We start from the raw sequence: 21,600 nt of genomic DNA, 5'->3' as shown, positions 1-21,600 counted from the left end.
TCGCCCTTTTAGACACCAGTCTCTGATGTAGGGGGTCACCTTAAAGACACATCTGGCTCAATGACCAGTGGAACGTTGATCCTGCGAACGAGTCAGCTGCTCTGCGACAAAAATCACACCATCTTCAGGTTGTACCCCAATGTCAGGTACCTTCGAGAGTCACCAACTCGGCAGGGTAAGCAACAATTCGCAGTGTTGTATAACATGACACGCTGTCGTAATTACTGGTCATAGCAATTCTTTTGGAGACAAACGTCTCAGCGGAATCCCAGGACATTTTCGAGTCTGCCGATTTTCTATGGTATAGGCCCATTGACTCATTCTAACGCCCGCTGAGGGCCGAAATTGACTATTTAATTCGATTATGTCCAGCGTACGGCCCGGTTGTCCCCTGCTGTCATCCGCGAGAACACAGATGAGGCTCAACCTGATTTTGATTCCTCGGCGTATAGACATTCTGTGTGGCTTCATGCTTGGAAATGTGATGCAATTTGTGGAGTCGAGACACGTGTACAACTTCGCTTTGACTGATAATTATCGTAAGCATGCTACTAGCTCATCTGCACTTCTTTTGAGACAGACCAATGATGTCCAGGACCTGGCACCCAAACCAGGTCTTAGACAAATCATTTCAAGGTTCGTTCCTTGATGGCCGTTTGATCGCTTTTGATGGACTCTTGAGATGTTCAGGAAGGTGTGGTCTACTACCCGTCCTTCCGATATATTTGAGTTGTGTCGTGCTGTGGAGAGTCGCACCGTGAATTTTATATTTGTCGATGACTTACAACAATGGCCGCCTTCGAGCTTTACTCGTGGCCTTCTAGAATTCTGTTGGAGCCTTCAGCTGTCACTTCAAAATCGCGAAGCAGACCAAAACTACGGTGATGGCCGGTCAGCGCGCTTCGTGCCCCCGATATCCTCGAATTTCAAAGTTTGGAGTCTACAGCTGGAAGCACTGATTGTTCGGCGCAAACCTCTTCTTGCTTTGATGATCTCCTGTAATATGATGATCTGTCATTAGAAATCGTGCGGTTGACTCTCAAGAACGTTTTCGCGAAGCAGGGTACCTCCTAGATACCGATCGGCTGCAGAAGTCAGTGACTCAGTGATAGCTGCACTGATGCCATGATATGGGAGCGGTGATTCTGCCAGTTGTCGTAATGCCAAAAGAATTAGTGAAATATGTTTATTATACAATCCAGTCGGTGCTAATGAGCACTTGACAAGTCGAGCTGTAAGGCAAGCTTGAGATCTTAATGACTCACTCAGTCTCACTGAGAGTCTGTCCAGAATTCAACGTCACGTGGCGGAGCATAGGCACGCTTCAGCCTTAGTTCAAGAGCGGTCATCTTGAAATCAAAGGAATCTGCAATGTTGGGTATTTGGACTCTATACTAATGTCCCCGCTGATTCCTGAATGAATCCCAGTTGTCGGTCTCACTGGGGGCATCGCAACGGGCAAATCCACTGTGTCCAACCTACTCAAGTCCCGACAAATTCCAGTCATCGACGCGGACGTCCTTGCACGAGAAGTTGTGCAACCTGGAACCAAAGGGCTCGCTCAAATCGTCGCATACTTCGGCTCTGAGGTGTTGCTCCAAGATGGCACCCTCGACAGAAAGAAACTCGGTGCTATCATCTTCACCAGCGAAGCGAAGCGGAAGAAGTTGAATTCTATCATTCATCCTGCTGTCTCGCGTGCCATTCTTTGGAATGTGTTTTGGTGCTGGTTGAGAGGAGAGAAATTGTGCGTTGTGGACGTCCCTCTTTTAATAGAAGGAGGGCTGTGGAAATGGATGGGGAAGGTCATCGTGGTGTACTGGTACGTTTATCCTTGATACCTTTAGTTCTCATCCACAGTTATTACCCACCACAGCTCAGCAGACATTCAACTGCAGAGGCTCATGGCGCGCGACAATTCGTCCCGCGAAGACGCTTCAGCGCGCCTGAATTCGCAGCTTCCAATAGCGCAGAAAGTGCAGTATGCCGACATCGTCGTTGATAATTCTGGCACCTTGCAGGATCTTGAAGAGCAAGTTCGTTTGTGTCTTCTGAAGTTAGAACGGAAAGTTGGATGGTCATGGAGGCTTAGTTGGCTTTTCCCCCCGTATGCTTTGATTTCGGCGCTGTGGACGTTGGGGTGGGGATCTATGAAACGATCGCGACGACGGAGTCGGAGGCCACTCGAAGGAAGCTAGACCCTGAAGCTTGAAGGCTCATGATCTCTTATCCGCTTGTGCTATGCTACATATGTCACGATGCATAGACACTAATGCAGAGTGCGAAATGCGTATCATAAAATAATGGTGTATGCGTATGGTACAACAGGTCCTGCAATTATCCTGCCCAGGAGTGCCAAATCAAGTCCCCATTTTGATACTATATCATGCAGGAAGTCCCAGCAATTGGCGCTTGTCAGCAATCTCATCCCGGAGCATGACAATTCGGCTATCAAGCCTCGAGGACAGGTCCGTCTGCTTTGTGGACAGCGCATATGCTTGATCTAGTTTCTCGCTGGCCCCCGTGAGCACGCCTTCCCACATCGTCATCGCTTCATCCTGCTTCATGTCCGCAGCCTTCATATCTGCCTCTTTCAAATCGAGCACGGCGAGTTCGAAGGCAGAGACGCCCCCGACCCATGAGCTGATCTCGACATCAGGGGATTTCTTTGAGGCATCGAGGAGGAATGCGCGCGCAGGCGCATACTCGGTAAGAGTGCGGTGGACGATGCCGAGGAGCAGCGAGCGTATGGCAAGCTCGTCAACAGTATCGAGGTCATCTATTGCGGTCGTCGGAACTGGTTTCACCAGATACTTGCTCTCGATGTCAGTGATAGCTGGGGTCAGCGAGGACCACTCTTGGATATGCGCTATGGCGACGGAGCTCTCAATACGTGCGTGGGTATTCCAGACTAAGATCATGTCAATGTTTGTTGCCGAAGCCGTTGGTTTGAATACGCACAAATGGCAATCTCTGTGGTAAACAAAATAGTAAGAAAACATACAAGAAACATGCCGTGAAACGAACCTTCTGCGGGACTGATCTTAATAGCCTCTACAAATCGATTCTGATCTCCTCCGAGGCGAGCTTGCTTTCTCTTGTAGAAAGCCACTATTACAACGTGAGGTTCATTGAATGTCAAAGAATTGGTACAGAGGACGACGAACATTTTTTCTTAATGAAGGTTTCTGTGGGCATCTCTCTACCCGAAAGCTTCCGTTTGTCGAGCTGGCCGGGAATTTTGTCCAAAAGCTCTTGAGCTCTATCGTAATGTTCCAACGAGAAGTAGCAGCCTAGTAAGGCAAAGGTAAACAGTATGCTTTGAATGATGTAAGAATCGTCGCACCAGCCGCAATAAAGTAGTACGTCGCGTGACTCCTGGGAGCTGACAAGTTAGTTCAAAGGTACATGAAGAAGGAAAATATAGAGAACCAGCTATTCAATCTAGTGATGTCCAAAAATTGCTTTGCAGTTTCTTCGTAACGACGATGCGAAAGGAGCGTCCAGGCTAACTCAAATGTGAGCTGAAGATGAAAACGTGAATTAGAAACTGGAAAATAACCGTTACAATCAAGATACATACCAATGTGTCAGCCTGGGGAAAAGACTTTTTCCTCTCAGGCTTCAAGCCATCCTTCAAGGTCTCGATCGCGCCTTCGGTATCGTGTGTCATGCGCTGTATCTTTGCCTGGCAGCGGATGAGAATGAAAGGATCTACATTGGATAAAACAAACCTTATTCAGGATCCACAAGGAACCATCAGGGTATCGACCATCTACTCTGGATTCGTGGCGCCTCAGTTACACGGAATGAACTGAACAAGAGAACTACTGACCTTGATACAATCGCCTTGTACTGCTTTATAATGTGCGCCTCGTCGGCCTGGTACCCAGAAAGAAGAAGAACGACTCCGTGGTAAGTCATTAGAACCAACCTTTGACCTCATCAATACAACGAGCATCATGGATTACCGCGGGGCGTACCCAGCAAACACGGAATGAATATCACTCCTTGCGGCAGAAACGGCGAGGGCCTGTAGAGCTAGCATGCGATCGTGATTGAAGCCAAAAAAGCCGACCACATTTCTGAAGCAACGTCAAGGGGATGTTGCTCGCACAGCTGGCAACACACCTAATCTTTGCAGGTAGGAGAGAAAGCACCAGGTTGAACAACCCATATCCTGGCAATCTTGGATTTAATATGATAACGAAGAGGTGTGAAAAAATGTACCAAACGCGGTTCCCGACAATACGAGTTCCTCGACAGGCCCGCTTGGCGGATTTGTGATTGTCCCTGGGGCGGCGACTGAAGTCGATGGAGCGAACCACCTGCCGAAGAAACCTGACTTAGGCACCGTAGTTGGGTTGGATTGTATTACTGAAGAACGCAGGCTTCCAGCAGAGCCTCTACGCGATGGCAGAGGGGTTGTCGCTGGAGTTGCGTAGGACTGGAGACCATTCGGGTAAACAGTCTTGAAAAGTCTGGTGACTCTATGAACATGTATGGTGCATGAATGGCTTATGATAACGCACTTATTAAATTTGGAGTGGGCACTATTCCGACATCAGTCATACATAGCATGTCTCAATTCCAAAACTCGCCTGTTAAGTTCATATCTGTGACAGCGTTAGCTACAAGCGGAACACGGATATGAAACAGGACTCACAAACATTGCAAGTAGCCACGGTATGACTCGCTGTAACCGAATATAAGAGGTGAGCATGTCTTAGAAGGGACAAACATACCTCAGCGCATGAGTCAAGCCAAGCAGAACGACAGCATCAGCATGCATGACTTCCCACTCCATTCCAGCGTCGAATCGATGGTTAGAGGGTAATGATTTTGCCGCTCGTGCTTGCTTCTTAGCGCCTGCTTCCGATGCTGTAAGGCAGCGAGTAGCTTCGTCCATTAGACCTGTCTGCAAAAAAAACCTGTTCATGTGTCTAAAGATGCATATAAGTGATCAACCAACCTCCATACCAAGGGCTGCTTGCAAGAATGCAACGACGCCAAGTCCTAACAAGTGAAAAGGAGCGTCCTCGGATTCAAACACTTTCTGGGCTGCATCGATATCATTTGCAAAGAGGTGATCAAATCCTTGCGTGGCTGATCGTAGCAAATCCTCAGCTGAAAGGGTGGACGGCGCCATGGAAAGTGAATGGCGTGGTTTGAGTCCAAAGTTTGTGCAACACAGGAACGCGATGTCACTGGTCAGTACTTCAGTAATGGCACCGCATCGGCAGGCCAAATGAACGCGTCAGTCGGAAGCCGGGCTCGTGTGGGGAAGTGACTTATTACGAAGATTACTCAGTACCTCCGATTGGCAACGGTCAAGCAGCTTTATAAGTTGGTTTTGATTCAGTATCACCGTTAGTTGCTCATACTGCATTGGCGCAGTCTAAACGGATGACGGTGCGAACTATCACCATTAGCACCCTCAAGACATTGAAAAATTCAGTCATCGGCAATCCCGCCGCCAAACTTGCCCTTGCTCAGGATACAGCGCTCATTCATTTGTACGTGACGCCACCTTATGCATGACGCAGAGCTGATACTCGTCGGGTTAGGCTTGTCAACTGTCTCAAGCAACCTCCAACGTCCTATGCTGATACGCAAGGGTCTCATGACGATATTCGCATCGAATCCGCCCATGTAATCGCGTCTATTTCCTATGGTATGTGCTCATATGATAAATCCTTGTTCAAAGACCAATGGCAAATTGGCAATTCATTCCAGGTTCAGAGGTCGCTCTAGTTAGCTTGATTCGCGCAAATGCTCTTCATGCGTTTCTCCTTGCGCTGTCAAATCTGAAACCCCATGATGCTGTGCAGCTGAAGTCTGCATTAGCGCGGGGTTTACGAGTGTTGTCCGCAGCCATTGCTGAAGTCGTTGGTCCATCCCAACTTGGTCTTCGAACATGGAGCCCCGATTTGCGGAGTGAAGCCAAAGTCGCATTGAGTTATCTCTTCGAGGTGATTCCATTTCCTTCTTCAGTCGAGGCGTGGTTTGCTTATAGGATTGAAGTTTGATTGCCTAAATATATTTCTTCCCCTCCTGGCAGATCCTTCATCCCAAACAAACATCGCTATTGCACAACTTATCGGTACAACTGTTCGCTCTGAAGCTCACCGGAATGTTGTCATAGAATGGCTACCTCCTGCTGAACGCTCCAAAGAGATCAAGGGCAGACGCGGCTGGGAAAAGAAAGAATTGGTAAATTCCAGTTCATTAGCTAGACAAGGTGGATGGGTGGTCCGGCTTCTGGTCAACTTCCTTCAAAAGAAGGACATAAAGGTCAATCCATCATTTACCAGAAGCAAGCGGGTCTGATGTCTCACAGTTACAAGAAGCCGCGCTTGGTGCAATATCATCCTTAGCAATGGAAAATACTGTGGTTGCAACCACACTCACAAGGCCCTGGCCTGACGCAGGTAAGCGCGATTCTAAGTATTTGATTAGAACCAACTTTGATTTCCGGCATGAGTTGACACCCCCTTCAACATCATATTAAATTTGATGAAAAGTAGATCGACCGATGTGCAGCTTGCTGCATCTCTGTGGTACGTGCTTTAGTTTGATCAGACTCTGGCTTCAATGTTGACCATGTTCAGCGCTGCTCATGTTCTTCGAGCCGCTGCAAGCCACCATCCAGGATCAATAGATTACTCAGCCGCTCTGAACGTTATCCATGTGGTTAACCGGGTGATCTCTTCGTCGTCTGAAACTCCACAGAACAAGATTAAAACATGCTACACTCTTTGTAGGAGAACATCACTCTTGCCTCGAGCATTCATCTGATTGCACATTAGATCATTTGGTAAAAGACGATAAGGATTTGTGTCGAGAAGTTTATGAACGCGGAACATTGGAAAAGGTAGTTCTATTGGCAAAGTACATCACTCCACTCGAAAGGACGTCGGAATGGGAAGAAGATGAGCCTGAGAGCACTCTTGCCCTCAGAGAAGTGAGTGTCATCTTTTCATAGGACGCGTTTACCTACTTTCATTACAGGCGACGTTGACCGTAATCGCAGCGATCTCGCTATTTGACAATAACATTCGCCGGGAAGTTGCAGATGACCTCCAGCTCATCCCCACCGTACAAGCCTCCTTATCACACAAGAACGTTGCCATCCGCCACGCAGCATGCACGTGCCTGCGTGCACTTAGTCGCGCGGTGGCTATGATCCGCACAAATATTGTGGACAGCAAAATTGGAATGGAGCTCTTTGCGATCTTTAAGAAGGAAGACGAGGACCCAAGAGTGATATTTGCGGCTTTGAATACTATTTGCAACTTGGTGAATGATTTCTCACCGCTAAGGCCGGTGCGTCCAACATCTTTTCCAAAGACCTACCGCCGAGCGATTCGCTCTTCAGAAACTATTGGACCAAGGGCTTCTTCCGCGATTGATGCAACTTTTTGCTTCTGACGACATCAACATGAGGGTCGGTGCTTTGTGGGCAATCAGGAATACCCTTCGGAAAAGCGACCCAAGCACAAGACAGACAGTAATAACACATCTAGGCTGGCCCCGGCTGGTAGCGTCCGTTTCCAACCCCTCTGCTACTGATCAGCCATTTTGACGTCTGTCCCACAGACTGTGCAATGATTCCCATCCTGAAATTCAAGAACAAGCCATGAGTATTCTGCAAAACCTTGCAGAAGACGAAAAGGGAGTGGACTACGTATTTGAATCTATCGATAGCGAGACTCTCGCCAACTGTATTACTTCTGGCCTGGAATCCCCCAACGAGGATGTGACCCGTCATGTAATTCTCAACTCGAACCCGCTTAGCAATCTTCGCTAACATAGCAGGTAAACAGACAGCCTGCTTTTTGGCGAACATCGCAAATGGCTCGCGAGAAGAACAGGACTTTATCTTCGCGCACGCACACATCATCCACGCCATGCACGATTGTATGACCGACGCCAAATCCGACACCCGTTGTCCCCTGATATCATGCATCCTCTCCCTCGTACAGTCTAACATCCGTCGGAAGGACGAGCTCGCCGAAGCAGGGATCACCTCAACATTGCGGCACATGTGCGACTGGACGGCAGGTGTCAGCGTAAGCATGAGCCCTGGGGGACGTCACCATCGGATACACGTGGATGATGACAAGGAGGCGGCGAAGTTGGCGCGGTTGGTCTTGGATCTCTTAGATCATGGTAATATTGGAGATTTAATGTAGCAGACATGTAGTTTACAATGACATAGCTTTTGGCGTGTTATCTACATTTCCTGCAACACGCCAGGTACTTGACTGTTCCTGCTCATTTCGAAATTGCACGGTAAGTCATGTCCAACAATTGGATGAGGAGGGGGGAATGTACCGTTCTTACGTTACGCAGACATGCGGATAACTTGAGGCGTCAAGCCAGTCTTCAGGCAACCTGTGATTCGCCCAGTCAGCAAGTGCATAGCTGCAGTTTACAGCGCAGTAACTAACAGTATACTCGAGAACAGTGCTTCAGCTTGGATCAGACTGTCAAAGTTTTATGCCTCATGGTACGCGTGCTAGCACCATCGACACCTTGTGGGGTCAATTGATTATGTTTGTACGGAATACCATTCACACTGTGAAACCAACCTTCGATAGACATACCGTTTGCGCAACAAGAATATTATAACAGAAGAGAAAAAGACCGACCGTAATACACAGTAAAATACGTTCTGTCGATATAGAAACTCAAGGAAAAGAAGTCCGCACCGCATGGCTTGATGGAAGAAATCGCAGCAAACATCGCGCTGTGCAGTGTAACATGAGTATAAGGAGGTGATGAGTGCCAAAAATCTATGAGCGGAAAGAAGTGGATGGATGGGACGGACTGGTAAGTCTCCATCAAATAGCCTTCTTTCATTGGCTGTCTGCGCTGTGACAAACAACCCTCTGTCGAGAAGACGATCTGCCTCGATGTCATTGGAACAAGCATAACGCAAAGTATAGTCCTGACCACTAGAGGAAGTCCTCTGCTCGGGCCCTTTTCTTCCCTCTCGTCTCTTCAGCCGCAAAAGAAGAGTCAACGCCAAATGGCAGCATATTCGTCGAGTCTCGAGCAACATAATATTTTTTAGTGTAAGCCCGTTTCTCTTCCTATTATACCCCTCATTAGTTGTACAGGTGAGGAAAAGTTACATCAACTTACAGGGGAAAAGTTCGGGTCTGCATATTTGAGTTCTGTCGGTTTCTTGAAAGGCGCGTATCTCTGTTCAAAGGCCGGGTTTGGCAAGGTTAAAGGAGGGGGCGCTGCTGCTGCAGGGGGTGGCCCTACAGCCACAGCCGATGGCGCCGGAGCGCCAGGTCCAAATCCTGGCGTAACTGGTGGGAACGGTGATGCTGAACCAGTGGGCACAAACGAAGGAGGCGGAGGGAATGGTGGCCGAACACTTCCGGGAGGAAAAGGTGGCGCACCTGGGGGAAGCATGCCCGGTGGGGGCATGAAACCAGGAGGAGGCATCGGGAAGCCAGGAGGGGGATGCCTATATAACATATCAGCAAAAGGTTTATTGCGTAAAAAAAAACTCAATTTACCCTGGAAGGAAACCGGGCATGCCAGGGAATGGCGGAAATGGTGGTAAAGCGCCGGCAGGGGGAGGCCCGCCCGGGAAAAATGGAGGCGCACCTGGTACCATACCAGAAGGAGGAGGCATGCCTGGCGGTGGAATGCCGGGAGATTGAGTAGGAGGGGCAGCATATGCCTGCGGAGGAGCGCCATATACCGCGCCGGCACTACTGTCAGCTGCAGGCAGAGCGGGGGGATTATCACTGCTACCACCCATCAAGGCCTTATGGGCTTCTAGTTGAGCCTTGAGCTCGTCCTCCGATAAAGGCCTCTTTTCGATCTTAGGTCTCTTGGGCTGAGGCTGAGATATAGAACCTGCAGCTAGACCAAGCTCGATTTCCTTGCGGCGCTTATAGTCTGCAACATCAGGTGCAGGAATGCCCTCCATTCCGAAAATCTCCACTTCATACCCGTCACGTCCTGGCATAGCGTTCTCGATTCGTGGAAGGCTGAACAAAACAAAGTCAACAAAACGAACTGAATGTGAATGGACTGTGAGGCACTTTTCTGGTTCTAGTTTATGTACTTGTTGGATATGTACGGCCAAACCGCCAGCAGTGTTCAACCGACGGGGGCACATGTTGCATTTGAAATGTTTGGCCTTTTGGTGCTGCATGAGGACTAAAGGTTCATGTTAATGAGGTTCCATCTTCTAGACGTGTTAGAAGAAGTTACCTTTCTCATCTTCAAACTCCCTTTCACAGTACCAGCACCATGGGCGGATGATCTAAAAACCTCTTTAAGCAGTGTGTATAAAAAGAAGCTGCACACGTACCTGCTTATTCTTTTTCTTTGCCATTTCGTCGACGTCGCCGTTGGATGATGGTGGAAGGCAAAGGAAACTTTTCGGCGACAGCCGCTGATGAGTGCAACCGTGAGAACAAAATACTTAATGGAAGTTCCTTCCCCTAGACCATTCTCAGATTCCTCACCAAAGGACCTTCCTTCCCCCTAGACCGTCATCACCAAAGGACCTGTTTCTTCCAATACTCCAAGTCCCCGAGACTTTCTTTAGCCAGCGCAAATGATTGGCACAAGTCTGCCTGAATATGTCTTTATACTCACCAGCATAGGGCTTCTTCGTCTGGTGGCACCAATTAGCTTTCTGTACGTTGCATACCTCGTGGTTGCTCAACCAGCTACCAGATGGCAAACTTCATTGGGAGGGTACGCTTTCTTGGAGATATTGTTTTATATATTGGTCTACCTGCCTAGACGGCGGTTGTTACAGAAGGCAAGGATTTGTCTGTATCCCTGTCATGCATGACGTCTCAAGCTGCCCCTTTTAGCCTGCAGTGCATCCCACCATTTACACCCGCGAATATCGGCGGATTCTATTTGAACGATGTTCGAGCTATTTGGCAACTTCGGATTACCTCTCCGGATGGTTTTTCTCGTCAGAGTTTAAGCGGGACAATGTTGTAGACTGGCTCCTCTGGGCTTTGTTCTCTGCAACAAGAGACACCTGTCTAGTGGAATGGGAGGAAGAACTAGAGGAATATCTCTCAATGGTAGAAGCTATCATTGATCGAAAGTTAGCCCCTGGATATAACAATGGGGCTCGATGCATGCGACCCACCATCGACGGTGTGTCGATGCTGCACCGTCCATTAATCTGGTATTTGGTAAGTAATCATCAGAACATTATTAGTCTCGACAACCTACTCCATTCAGGTCGTGGGTTTGGTGGATGTTCTTTCATCATTCAGGCTTTGGTACCTGGGATTCCACCACTATGCTGACGGCGACTGGATGGCGTCATTTCCAATGCGCCCATGTTGTGTCATCTCGCGAAGATCGTCGGTAGTCAACCTGCCATACTGGTATCATCCTCATCGATCAAGTACGAAGCTGCCTGTCCTCTTTATACACGGCATTGGAGTGAGCTCTTGAGCAATTAATACGAATGAATCTAATATTTCCGCAGATAGGCTTATACCCATATGCGCCTTTATTCAAGGAGCTCATCGCTCTGCATCCAGATGTTGGAATCTTGGCAATTGAAATCCTTTCCATCAGCATGCATATCACCTCCCCTCCACTCTCAAGCACAGCCACCTGCACCGCCATATCCCAGATTCTGGATGAACTCGGACTCGATCGTGTCGTAGTTTTGTCTCACTCTTATGGGACAGTCATCACTGCGCAGATGCTCCACTCCCATTTGTCTCATCGCGTTGCAGCAATACTTTTCGTTGACCCGATACCATTTCTTCTTCATCTTCCTGATGTCGCTCATAATTTTGTCTACCGACAAGCTCGTTCTGCTAACGAGTTACAACTCTGGTATTTCGCGTCCAGGGACCCGGATATCTCGCGGACCTTGTCGCGGCACTTCTTTTGGTCTGAAAACGTACTGTGGAAAGAAGAGCTAGTGGGAAGACCGGTCGCTGTATGGCTGAGCGGAAAAGATCAAATCGTGAACTCGGAGCAAGTCAGAAAATACCTGACAGAGGAACCAACCCCTTCGGAATATTGGGCCACGGATAGATTAGAAGTGCTCTTCGATCCTGACTTGGATCACGCTACCGTCTTCGATACGAAGGATCGACGCAAGCGTTTATTGGACGTTCTGGACCGCTTTGTTAGCTGTTCAGAATACAGGAATTGACTCACTTTCCGCAGCGTCAAGATCAGAAAGCAACCCATCCGCTAGATCTCGATCTCAAACTCCGCATCTCTTCACGTGCTTGTATTGCGCAAAGGCAATTATATATTAGACTTCAAGAAAACGTGTTGAGAGGATAGGGACTGACTCATGTGGCATCATTATAGACGTGAGAGTCAGGGAATATTCAAGTACGTGATCGTGATGTACTATGTAGTACTAGTGGTCTGCATTTTACCTCAGGCGCTCGGATTTGCAGCTTCCTTCGACACAGACCTTTCGATTCTGATGCGATGAGTGTAAGATAATATACTTAATAGGGATTCTGAGTTGTCTATCGTTGCAGTCGCGTGGCTTCGTCCTACCATGTCTGCTGGTCTGGCCCACATCCGCGCAACGCTAGATGTTCGTCCCCCGTACTGCAGTGGAACTTGCGAAATTGCCGTCAAGCAATCTACGCTCTTTTACAGCACAGCAACGAGTGGTGCACGGTATGCCACACATTATTGACCTGTGGCAACAAACTGAAAACCACTCAGAAAAATTGATTTGCTGTTCCCTACGCAGGACCAGCTTGAGTCACTGCATGAAGCTTGTCAATTTGCAGCATATGGTCATGACCCTGGAGAAGTTCCCAAGAAACTCAGGGTCGGCAGGTTAGACGCTGCCGCATTTGCCACTCAATTTAGCTTGGAAAACACTGGACTAGTTGATGCTGTGGGCCAATCGTTATTGGAGGGCATGACCGTTGGGAGGGACATCAGATTTGAATTGTATGAATTGAATATACATGGTCAGTGATCACATATGGTACTAATTGAAACTAACTTTCGTTGTGATTAGGTGCGGGCAGTTTTGTCGGACCACACAAGAACGCCACGAACAGCGACAAGATATTCGGTTTCCTTGACGTCGTATTCCCGGCTCCGCATACCGGAGGGATATGCAGTCTACGCAACAACGAAAGAGTGTGGCGTGTTGACTTTGCAACGATGCTGTCAGAAGCACAGATCCCTCTTGTTGGTTATGCAGCGTACTTCAATGAGGTCGAACGTGAGATTGGCTTAATCGTATCTGGTCACCGCCTGACGCTGAGTTACAAACTCTACTTCGCGCCTGGCGGGGGCAGTCCATCAGCTACTATCTCCGCACCTGGCCCTTTTGAACTGTCCTTGAAAACCGCCCTTGCTGAATTCGTGGATGATCCCAAGGTTATGCCTCACGGCGGTTATCTCGGGTTCGGGCTTCGCCATCAGTATCCGGTATCGCCAGAGATGAGAGTGGACACACTTAGGTCATGCTTAAAGGGATCGGATGCGATCATTGCGCGCGTCCTGAATAGGCTTCCTCTGCCATGGTCTCTTCGTGTTCTATACAGAGACAGAGGACCTCATTCGGAGCAGACCTTCGTGCTCCATAAATTCATACCGGATATTCCCCAGCAAGACATCGTGTGGAGTTACCCGGGCGCCGGTGAAAAATTGGGTCCAGGAGCTGAATTCGTTCGGTTTGTTGATGAATTTGGGAATGACGACCAGAAGCGGGCTGCGGACTACTCCAAATACTCGGAAGATGTTGTCGACATCATCCAAGTGACAGAGGTGCCTTCCGTCACAAACGTGCATTCTCACTATCTTGCGTTCGGGAAGGGGGCATTGATGGGCAGCCTGTATGGCGACATTTGCCTAGTTGCGGAGGTCCCTGCGAAGATCCTGTATTAGTATAAGATCTAACTCAGTTCCGCTTTGAGTCTGATGTGCGCAAAAGCAGCTTTCTCATCACTGTCAAAGGGGGAACGTGCTTCCGATCACTGACTCACTGAAGGGCGCGCTCCGAGCCTCCGGGTACTAGAAGCTTCTGAAGCTTCAAGTTCTTGCGCCCCTCCAAAACTTTACGTCGATGGAGATATGATCGAGGAACGAGTCAGATCATGTAGTGCGCTTCTTATTGTAAGAAAATTACGTTGAAAGGCTGACTCACCGTGTCTTCTCTTCGTGTTACAATATGTTAAAATGGGAGTCCTTGAAATAAGAGGGGGCCACCATGGGGAAGTTGAACAACGTTCGAGCTTCCATGAAGCCCAGACCACCGTACTGCTGTGGAACGCTCCCTATCATACCAACGAGATGCACCTTGTTTTACAGTACGGGCGTCGACGATCACGCAGGGTATAACTCGCACATCCACATACTACATAAGATCAAACGTGTTAATGTTTGCCAATAGAAAAATCAACTTACTGTCTGCAACATCCGAAGAGCTCCGCCGCTTGACCCGCTATTGTCGTGCTCAGGCTCCGACAGAGAACGACTCTCGCTCTAGTCCAGCACGGCTCAACGCAGTCGAAATCGCCACTACATTCGACGCGGAGCATTATCGTCTCACTGAGGCCATTCGAAGTGAACTACTCGAAGGCGGGAATGCCAAGCGACCATTACAACTTCTTGTCCAGCACCTCAAGATTTATGGTTAGTTACCATGTTTCATTGAAACAAACACGTCTGAACTTAGCATATCAGACGCAGAGTGTCATGAAAATATTTCGTCAGTCCTCCCTGCAACTAAAGAGGACACAGCTGGGCAACCTAGTCTGTTGGATGTCTGTCTCTATGAACATCAGCTCGTCAAGAGTTATGGCGAGTCACGAATGTTTTCCCTCAGCCTCGACGAGTTCTGTGATGTTGTTGGTTCGTGACAAGGGATTCTAAAAAACTGGAATGCCTCATAATTTACCATTACAGGCATTTCATCCGCAGTCGTTCGTCGGAGGGAGTCCGCCAGTCCATGCGAAAACAAGGCCACCCCTAAAGGATTTGCAACTGTTTTAGTTGTATTCCCAACGGACAATGAAGGCGGAGCGTTACTCCTCCGTCAGGGACGTCACGAATGGACCATTGATTTTGCGGAACTGTTCGCAAGGACGTCACAGGTGTCTGTGGCATTTGTTGCGTTCTACGACGACGTACATTTTGCGGTCAGAAAAGTCACGTCAGGGCATTGTGTGATACTTACATATCGCCTGCACTTTCCAACCGAGAGTGACATTCCCCTCGCCACCTTTGAGATGGGTGTATACGACGTGAGCTCGCTGACAGCTGGTATCACCGACTTGCTTTTGGATTCAGGTGTTTTGCCTGGAGGCGGATACCTGGCATTCGGCCTTCGAAATCAGTACATGCCTACGTCTAGGTCTGTAGTCGACGTCGGCAGCCACCTGAAAGGCAGAGATGCAATGATCGCATGCGTTTTAAGCTCCCTTTCCATTCCGTGGTCTGTCCGTATCCTGTATCGAAATGTTGGATGGACGGAATTCAGTTTCTTGGCGAATCATATAGTTGATCTTTCCAGCCACGACGAAGTCCACTACTTGATGGAAACGTTGGGGAATCCCGAAATCGTGCGTTTCGTAGGGGAGCGTGGTGAGCCGGATAGAAAACGGGCCAAGTTAGACGAAAACGTGGTGGAAGGAAAAGATGCAACAAATATCATGTTGGTTAGTACAAGGCCTTCTGCATGGAGTTTCCACTCGCAGTATGTTGCCGCGGCAGGTGATCGAGAGGTGATGATGGGAAACCTGTACGGAGACGTATGCATCATAGCGGAAAGACATTCACTAGCCATGTTATGAGGAGGATAGGATCAAAGAATAGAGAGCTAGATAGTCAAGAAGTAAATGTAAGCTTCGGAGCCTAACCTTCGACATGAACAAGTCACTATCTTGAACGAGCACACAATCGAATTCATGGATACGCGACTTACAGCCACTGTTCCCGTATGTCCAACGTTAATTTGTATCGCAAATCGTCGTTGCTGCGCATGATTATGCACACAAGTGGTATACGCCAGGCTGATGTGCGTGATGGTCAATGTCAAAGTCATGAACACGACAGAAATCACGGTCACATGATGAATATAACCGATACGCGTGACATGTTCAAAGGTTTGTGGCACTGGCAGTTTCCACTCGCGCCTTTTGGCAAATTTATATCTTGACTGAACCTTGTAAAGTTGTTTCATCACACCACTGCCTCACCGCACACTTTGTGCAACAACGAGCATGAGCAACTTTCTCGAGCTGTACGAGCCTCTGGATATTATTGGCAATGGTTCATTCGGAATCATTCGTAAAGTCAGAAGAAAGTCGGATGGTCAGGTCAGTCCGCAGGTGCTCTCCTTACATCACTAGGTCAGATTTAACATTCTTACTGGCAGATACTTGCAAGAAAGGAGCTTAACTTCGAGAGAATGAGCGAGCGTGATAGGAAACAAATCGTTGCCGAAGTGTGGGTGTTCAAGTTCATTTTTGCCGCTACCGTAACTCACTGTTGTTCAGTAATATCTTGAAAGATCTGCACAACGAACACATTGTACGATACCATGACCGTCATGTCGACCGAGATGCAGGCATCTTGTATATTCTTATGGAGTACTGTGGCGGAGGGGACTTATCCACTGTCATCAAGCAGGCACAAAAGCACAACCGACCCGTGCCAGAGGACACGATTTGGAACTACTTCATGCAAATTTTGCTTGCACTTCATTATTGCCATCATCCTGGTGGTAACGGACGAACAGGTAGTGGCATTTCCGAAGGTGATGCCAAGGAAAGGCGGCCGCAGATATTACATCGAGACCTCAAGCCAGATAATGGTATGTCATTTAAAGACCATGTCCTTATCTCGAACCAACCTGTCGCCTGCAGTATTTCTGGACCAATCAAACACCGTGAAGCTTGGTGACTTCGGCTTGTCAAAAGCGCTGTCTCAAGCAAGCTTCGCAAACACATACGTTGGGGTAAGCTTTCTGGCTGGGGCGTTTTCATGACTTAATTCAGGAGACCAGACACCATATTATATGTCTCCTGAGCTGATGCAAGAACGGGCCTACGATTCCAAGTCGGATATCTGGTCTCTGGGCTGTCTCATATACGAGCTTTGCGCGCTAAAGCCTCCATTCCATGAAGCTAAGACTCATGCAGAGTTGAGTATATTTATACGGTCAGCATAGTGGACTTCCCTCTCGCACGGCAGAAGAATCTGAACTCCCGCCTGTATAGGAACGGCCGAATACCTCCCTTGCCGAAAGGGTACAGCCAAGCGTTGTCAAGTGTCATCAAAGCAATGTTGAACCTAAACGTAAGTATAATATCATACGAGGGGTGCACACCGCGGTCCTTGTCTGTTGTATAGCTTATACAACATCCCTTTGCAGCCCGCGATGAGGCCCTCGGCAGCTCAGCTTCTCCAACACGAGCGCTTAGAGCTCGTTTTCAAGGTTTCAGAGACAGAAAAGATGTCAGTTTGTATCGCAAGACTCGTGAATCATTCTAAATGGCTTTTACAGGCTCACTACAGTGAAATCACACAAAGTAGCTGTCGTTACGAAAGAGCGAGAAGTCGCTGCCCGCGAGACAGCCCTCGCAGAACGGGAATCACGGCTAGCATCCATTGTCTCCGAAAAGGACCATGAAATTGTCCGACTCCGCGAGCTCTTGGGACAGGCAGAGGCCCACTCAGAACAACGGCTGCGTGATGTGCGAAAACGCATGGAGGAAGTGATGGCGCTGCGTGAGGAAGAGCTCGAACAACATGTGCGCCAGCGTGATCAGGAGCTATTTGCATGGTGGACGGCAAGAGAGCAGGAGATACGGGCAGGGATGATGAAGGAACTAGAGGACAAGGTGAATTGGGTTCGAGGGAGGGAAGAAGAGCTTAAGGCAGAGCAGGGGAAGCTGGATGAAGCCAGGAAAGATTTAGAAGTGAAGTTGAAAGCAGTGGAGGAGAAGGCTGCAAGCGAAGCTAAAGGTTCAGACTATGTTTTGCACACTGTCCAGTTGCTGATTGCATCAACTATAGGTCGCAAAGACAAGACGCCCCTAGAGGAAGTGAAAAACCTCCTTGCACCTCTCGCGCAGATGGCTCAAGATAGTCGCCTCCGGTCTGCCCAACGGAGGTCGCAGGACTATTCCTTCATGAACACAACCGATACGCTCGAAACGCCGGTTAGCCGCGCCGTGAAACCTGTCGTACCTTTTTCGGCGATGAAAGGTGTCATCTTGACAGACACTGGCGAACCTATAGCAACACCTACTCCAGCTCAGTTCACTAAGCTTTTCGTCAAATCACCAAAAGTGAATATCGAGTTTGCCAAGATATTTGACTTTGACGAGGGGGGTGAGACCGATGCAGAAGACGGGGAAGGCGACGCCGACTTGCCCCCTTCCCCGTCGAAACGAGAACGAACCAGTCCCGAGATGACTGCCTCAGCCTCGTCAGCAAGAGACCCGAATGCTGTCCCCCCCACACGTCTACGCAAGCCGTCCATCCGAGGATCTGTTCGACGCGCACCTCTCCGGAGAACTGCAACTCTACCGGCATCTGCATCCGACCCTACAGGATTCGCATCATCATCACGACCCTCGAAATCAACAACCTCACGAACACAGTCCACAGATGCTTGTATGACCACAAAGACAGCACCCCCCGCACCGGTGGAATATGATCTCTCTGATGAAGAAAATTTACCGAGTCCATTCCTCAAGCGCATTGAACGAGCGATAGTTCCTGCAACATTTCGGTCAACAAAACGTTCAAGCACTGGCAACCTCTTGCGCGTCGTAGCAGCTGCGAACAATGCCAAGCAGGGGAAGCAAGCTCGCACCGCAGGTATGATGGGTCATGACACTCGGCCGTCGCTTGCAGGTGCTCGGAAGGCGAGTGAGGATGCACGGAAGGTATTGTCACGGTCATGACATGTGGTGTGTTGTGGGCTGCTATGGATTGAATTATTATGTTGTATTGCATCGATATTGACGATATTATAACGATAACCTTTGGTTGGTGAGGGTCGCATAGGTAGCCAAGACGAAATTATAACGATCACGATCATCATTTCGCTTAAGCACAGTGCAATATCGAAATCCTGCCTAATCCTGCCCCCTCTGAACGATGGGTAGTACCGATGACCAACGAAGAACTTGCAGGCTCGGCTGGCCACTGCCTGAGGGACAATCACACAAGAGTACGATGTTTTGAATAAGGTATTTGGATAAGTGCGCAGCGACCCCCACTGTTTTAAATAAATTGATTACCTATGATAACACCCCCCTTCTTACCTAATTGTCGACTCGTGGTCTTCGTCCCAAACCTCTGACGACAAGTCTTGAAGTTCGAAGCTTTGAAACGCTTTCGAAAGACCTTTCGCTCCCTCCATTCCCAAGTGCGTTCAAGAAGTCGCGCGATATGCCTGCAGTAGTCAACGGTATAGCTACCAACTCCAATGCCAACGGAAAGGCCATTAAATCCAAAAACCAGCTTCGGCGAGCAAAGGCAAAAGAAAAGAAAGTCCTTGCCGCCCAGACAACACCTGTGCGTTTCATATTTAAGTTGGGATTCAAAACGGTGAATTTATAGCATCGAATTATGCCTGCAGGAACTTAATGGGAACTTTGACACGATGAAGCAAGAGGAGGATGGGCCTTGGGGCAATGTTGAGTACGTGATTGAGCAGCTGGATGTCAAAGATCCGGCTCTTGTGGTCTTCTCCGACATTTTTGCACGTTTCCAGGCTCCTCAGGACTATGCAGAGGTGCGTCGTATAGTGTCCGCCACCTCCAGTCTTGGTTCACGCAAGATACTAGGCAAAGGATTCGGAACCCACAAAAGGGGAGGTTATTTACTCAGACGATGATATGGAATCAGATGCTGGCTCAGACGCAGAAGAGAAGAAACCTCTTTCGAAAAAGAAACAACGCAAGATGGCGCGCTTGACGATTGCAGAGCTCAAGCAACTGGTGGCGAAACCCGAAGCAGTCGAATGGACGGATCCTTCAGCCGCTGACCCAAGATTATTGCTCCATCTCAAGAGTTACCGCAATACTGCTCCTGTTCCTGCGCACTGGAGTGCAAAACGAGATTACCTGCAAGGGAAACGTGGTATCGAAAAGCCACCATTCCAGCTCCCTTCGTATATAGCAGATACGGGTATCGCGACAATGAGAGATGCAGTCAAAGAGAAGGAGGCTAACATGTCGTTAAAGGCCAAAACTCGTGAGCGGGTGCAGCCAAAGATGGGCAAGGTCGACATCGACTATCAAAAGCTGCACGATGCCTTCTTCAAGTTTGCAACGAAGCCTGTGGTTACTGGGTTTGGCGAGATGTAAATTCGTTTGAGTCTTCAATTTCACTTTCACTCATTCCCTTGCTTGCCAGGTACTATGAAGGGAAAGAGTTTGAAACGTCGCTAAAAGAGAAACGACCAGGAGATTTGTCACCAGAGCTTGTTGAAGCATTATCGATCCCGCCACTCGCACCTCCTCCTTGGTTAATTAGCATGCAAAGGTTTGGTCCTCCTCCGAGCTACCCGACTTTACGGATCCCTGGTCTCAATTCACCCATACCCGAGGGGTGAGTGCAGCACATGTCGACGAGTTCGAGGTCATTGATCACATTTTAAGGGCTCAATGGGGTTTCCATCCTGGTGGCTGGGGTAAGCCACCATTGGACGAGTATAATCGCCCTCTATATGGTGATGTGTTTGGTGTGTTGCCGAAAGTCACTGATACGAACGTACGTCAAGAAGTTTGGGTCAAATGCCTTCTTACACTCTTCTTCACAGATTGGTGAGCCAGTTGACAAGAATACATGGGGAGAACTAGAGCCAGAGGAAGGCAAGTTCATTTTTTCATCCATATTGTCACAAATGCTGAGAGAACCTGCAGAGGAAGAGGAGGAAGATGAAGACGAATCGGAAGAGGAGGACGAGGAAGAAACTACTGAAGGAGCACCAGTCGACGGCCTTCAGACACCTTCCGGAATGGAAACACCGTCCGGCATGGCCAGCGTTGTCTCTACCGTCGCCGGGGGACTTGAAACACCCGACTTCTTGGAGCTGCGGAAAACATCAACTAGACATCCATCAGACGCCTCGGAGAGTGGACCACGGTCGTTGTATCAGGTGGTACCGGAGAAACAAACTTCCGTGCGTGGGCTCATGGGTAGTGAGCGTGGGTATGACGTCAGCCAAGTCACCAATCCGCAAAACCTTCCTGTGCTTGGGGAAGAGCGGGGAACGAAGGTATATCAATTATTTTATTCAATATTCTAACAAGAATATTGATCACTATTACAGCGTAAGGCGAATGGTGTCGACATTTCTATTGATGCAGGCGAGTTGGAAGGCATATCGGAAGATGAGCTACGGCGAAAGTACGAGCAACATTCACGAGGTTCTGCAGGCGTGACGGGATCGAAAGAAGACTTCTCAGACATGGTGGCGAAGGAGATGGCGAAGAAGAAGCAAAAGATGGATCGCGAGCGAGATTCAAAGAAGGGCAAGGAATTCAAATTTTAGTTTGGCCTCCCTTGTCTGCGCGATTCCTTGTGTACATTTGCTGTTCTCCTGCAGGCTTGTCTAGTATCAGTTTA

At 48.7% G+C, this 21,600-nt stretch overlaps 9 protein-coding genes across 9 annotated transcripts; 7 read left to right on the top strand and 2 right to left on the bottom strand.

The window, feature by feature from the left end:
• Nucleotides 1-188: 188 nt before the first annotated feature.
• Nucleotides 189-1,200, top strand: DEU56DRAFT_2100 (uncharacterized protein). The gene is made up of 2 exons (XM_041345082.1): nt 189-636; nt 691-1,200. The coding sequence occupies exons 1-2, from the start codon at nt 365-367 to the stop codon at nt 1,019-1,021; spliced, it is 603 nt and encodes a 200-aa protein (XP_041215480.1). The 5' UTR covers nt 189-364; the 3' UTR covers nt 1,022-1,200.
• Nucleotides 1,201-1,229: 29 nt separating this feature from the next.
• Nucleotides 1,230-2,401, top strand: DEU56DRAFT_762826 (dephospho-CoA kinase-domain-containing protein). The gene is given in 4 exon segments (XM_041350757.1): nt 1,230-1,378; nt 1,429-1,822; nt 1,877-2,357; nt 2,375-2,401. The coding sequence occupies 3 exon segments, from the start codon at nt 1,372-1,374 to the stop codon at nt 2,196-2,198; spliced, it is 723 nt and encodes a 240-aa protein (XP_041215479.1). The 5' UTR covers nt 1,230-1,371; the 3' UTR covers nt 2,199-2,357; nt 2,375-2,401.
• On the bottom strand, nt 2,292-5,254 carry DEU56DRAFT_2032 (outer membrane protein Iml2/Tetratricopeptide repeat protein 39). The gene is made up of 17 exons (XM_041345053.1): nt 4,973-5,254; nt 4,746-4,918; nt 4,667-4,696; nt 4,602-4,616; nt 4,533-4,553; nt 4,231-4,481; nt 4,132-4,180; nt 3,984-4,085; nt 3,836-3,934; nt 3,735-3,780; nt 3,584-3,688; nt 3,433-3,524; nt 3,347-3,375; nt 3,168-3,293; nt 3,028-3,111; nt 2,962-2,973; nt 2,292-2,911 (listed from the first exon to the last, which is right to left on the bottom strand). The coding sequence occupies exons 1-17, from the start codon at nt 5,147-5,149 to the stop codon at nt 2,385-2,387; spliced, it is 1,938 nt and encodes a 645-aa protein (XP_041215478.1). The 5' UTR covers nt 5,150-5,254; the 3' UTR covers nt 2,292-2,384.
• A 68-nt stretch (nt 5,255-5,322) lies between these two features.
• Nucleotides 5,323-8,242, top strand: DEU56DRAFT_975250 (armadillo-type protein). Its single transcript, XM_041359578.1, has 12 exons — nt 5,323-5,516; nt 5,568-5,674; nt 5,737-5,972; nt 6,025-6,294; nt 6,341-6,431; nt 6,485-6,560; nt 6,612-6,760; nt 6,810-6,964; nt 7,012-7,326; nt 7,379-7,545; nt 7,600-7,771; nt 7,827-8,242. Exons 1-12 carry the CDS (start codon nt 5,407-5,409, stop codon nt 8,193-8,195), a joined length of 2,217 nt encoding a protein of 738 aa, XP_041215477.1. The 5' UTR covers nt 5,323-5,406; the 3' UTR covers nt 8,196-8,242.
• Nucleotides 8,243-8,921: 679 nt separating this feature from the next.
• DEU56DRAFT_1949 (uncharacterized protein) lies at nt 8,922-10,440 on the bottom strand. The gene is made up of 4 exons (XM_041345008.1): nt 10,343-10,440; nt 9,537-10,294; nt 9,151-9,484; nt 8,922-9,098 (listed from the first exon to the last, which is right to left on the bottom strand). The coding sequence occupies exons 2-4, from the start codon at nt 10,181-10,183 to the stop codon at nt 8,961-8,963; spliced, it is 1,119 nt and encodes a 372-aa protein (XP_041215476.1). The 5' UTR covers nt 10,184-10,294; nt 10,343-10,440; the 3' UTR covers nt 8,922-8,960.
• A 49-nt stretch (nt 10,441-10,489) lies between these two features.
• Nucleotides 10,490-12,498, top strand: DEU56DRAFT_762803 (Alpha/Beta hydrolase protein). The gene is made up of 4 exons (XM_041350756.1): nt 10,490-10,801; nt 10,857-11,192; nt 11,242-11,448; nt 11,495-12,498. Exons 1-4 carry the CDS (start codon nt 10,592-10,594, stop codon nt 12,176-12,178), a joined length of 1,437 nt encoding a protein of 478 aa, XP_041215475.1. The 5' UTR covers nt 10,490-10,591; the 3' UTR covers nt 12,179-12,498.
• On the top strand, nt 12,111-14,057 carry DEU56DRAFT_1729 (uncharacterized protein). Its single transcript, XM_041344901.1, has 3 exons — nt 12,111-12,666; nt 12,715-12,968; nt 13,019-14,057. Exons 1-3 carry the CDS (start codon nt 12,542-12,544, stop codon nt 13,894-13,896), a joined length of 1,257 nt encoding a protein of 418 aa, XP_041215474.1. The 5' UTR covers nt 12,111-12,541; the 3' UTR covers nt 13,897-14,057.
• Nucleotides 14,058-16,150: 2,093 nt separating this feature from the next.
• On the top strand, nt 16,151-19,098 carry DEU56DRAFT_762788 (kinase-like domain-containing protein). The gene is made up of 9 exons (XM_041350755.1): nt 16,151-16,328; nt 16,388-16,458; nt 16,509-16,825; nt 16,878-16,969; nt 17,018-17,172; nt 17,232-17,310; nt 17,387-17,469; nt 17,519-17,979; nt 18,031-19,098. The coding sequence occupies exons 1-9, from the start codon at nt 16,233-16,235 to the stop codon at nt 18,924-18,926; spliced, it is 2,250 nt and encodes a 749-aa protein (XP_041215473.1). The 5' UTR covers nt 16,151-16,232; the 3' UTR covers nt 18,927-19,098.
• Nucleotides 19,099-19,416: 318 nt separating this feature from the next.
• On the top strand, nt 19,417-21,526 carry DEU56DRAFT_867144 (uncharacterized protein; the record flags this gene model as incomplete). Its single annotated transcript, XM_041355406.1, has 8 exons — nt 19,417-19,542; nt 19,607-19,762; nt 19,815-20,332; nt 20,386-20,580; nt 20,631-20,742; nt 20,792-20,847; nt 20,884-21,250; nt 21,305-21,526. 8 exons carry the CDS (start codon nt 19,417-19,419, stop codon nt 21,524-21,526), a joined length of 1,752 nt encoding a protein of 583 aa, XP_041215472.1.
• Nucleotides 21,527-21,600: the final 74 nt, after the last annotated feature.

The sequence above is a fragment of the Suillus clintonianus genome (genome assembly GCF_016758775.1).
Source record: "Suillus clintonianus strain FC179 chromosome Unknown DEU56scaffold_1, whole genome shotgun sequence".
NCBI lineage: Eukaryota > Fungi > Basidiomycota > Agaricomycetes > Boletales > Suillaceae > Suillus > Suillus clintonianus.
The sequence above is the reverse complement of the archived record's forward strand: the minus strand, read 5'-3'. Positions and strand labels throughout refer to the sequence as shown.

Coding starts and splice junctions, on each gene's coding strand:
- DEU56DRAFT_2100 (XM_041345082.1), top strand. CDS start 365: ATGTCCAGCGTACGGCCCGGTTGTCCCCTGCTGTCATCCGCGAGAACA. Junction 637..690: donor CTTAGACAAATCATTTCAAG/GTTCGTTCCTTG, acceptor TGAGATGTTCAG/GAAGGTGTGGTCTACTACCC.
- DEU56DRAFT_762826 (XM_041350757.1), top strand. Junction 1,823..1,876: donor AAGGTCATCGTGGTGTACTG/GTACGTTTATCC, acceptor TACCCACCACAG/CTCAGCAGACATTCAACTGC.
- DEU56DRAFT_2032 (XM_041345053.1), bottom strand. CDS start 5,149: ATGGCGCCGTCCACCCTTTCAGCTGAGGATTTGCTACGATCAGCCACG. Junction 3,689..3,734: donor CCTTGTGGATCCTGAATAAG/GTTTGTTTTATC, acceptor ATCCGCTGCCAG/GCAAAGATACAGCGCATGAC. Junction 3,376..3,432: donor ATCACTAGATTGAATAGCTG/GTTCTCTATATT, acceptor AGCTCCCAGGAG/TCACGCGACGTACTACTTTA.
- DEU56DRAFT_975250 (XM_041359578.1), top strand. CDS start 5,407: ATGACGGTGCGAACTATCACCATTAGCACCCTCAAGACATTGAAAAAT. Junction 5,675..5,736: donor AATCGCGTCTATTTCCTATG/GTATGTGCTCAT, acceptor AATTCATTCCAG/GTTCAGAGGTCGCTCTAGTT. Junction 7,546..7,599: donor GGCTGGCCCCGGCTGGTAGC/GTCCGTTTCCAA, acceptor TCTGTCCCACAG/ACTGTGCAATGATTCCCATC.
- DEU56DRAFT_1949 (XM_041345008.1), bottom strand. CDS start 10,183: ATGCAGCACCAAAAGGCCAAACATTTCAAATGCAACATGTGCCCCCGT. Junction 9,485..9,536: donor ATGCCCGGTTTCCTTCCAGG/GTAAATTGAGTT, acceptor TATGTTATATAG/GCATCCCCCTCCTGGCTTCC. Junction 9,099..9,150: donor CAGACCCGAACTTTTCCCCT/GTAAGTTGATGT, acceptor GGGGTATAATAG/GAAGAGAAACGGGCTTACAC.
- DEU56DRAFT_762803 (XM_041350756.1), top strand. CDS start 10,592: ATGATTGGCACAAGTCTGCCTGAATATGTCTTTATACTCACCAGCATA. Junction 10,802..10,856: donor GACGGCGGTTGTTACAGAAG/GCAAGGATTTGT, acceptor TGCCCCTTTTAG/CCTGCAGTGCATCCCACCAT. Junction 11,449..11,494: donor TCTTTATACACGGCATTGGA/GTGAGCTCTTGA, acceptor ATATTTCCGCAG/ATAGGCTTATACCCATATGC.
- DEU56DRAFT_1729 (XM_041344901.1), top strand. CDS start 12,542: ATGTCTGCTGGTCTGGCCCACATCCGCGCAACGCTAGATGTTCGTCCC. Junction 12,667..12,714: donor ACAGCAACGAGTGGTGCACG/GTATGCCACACA, acceptor AAAACCACTCAG/AAAAATTGATTTGCTGTTCC. Junction 12,969..13,018: donor GTATGAATTGAATATACATG/GTCAGTGATCAC, acceptor CGTTGTGATTAG/GTGCGGGCAGTTTTGTCGGA.
- DEU56DRAFT_762788 (XM_041350755.1), top strand. CDS start 16,233: ATGAGCAACTTTCTCGAGCTGTACGAGCCTCTGGATATTATTGGCAAT. Junction 16,329..16,387: donor GAAGAAAGTCGGATGGTCAG/GTCAGTCCGCAG, acceptor TCTTACTGGCAG/ATACTTGCAAGAAAGGAGCT. Junction 16,970..17,017: donor TCGCAAACACATACGTTGGG/GTAAGCTTTCTG, acceptor TCAGGAGACCAG/ACACCATATTATATGTCTCC.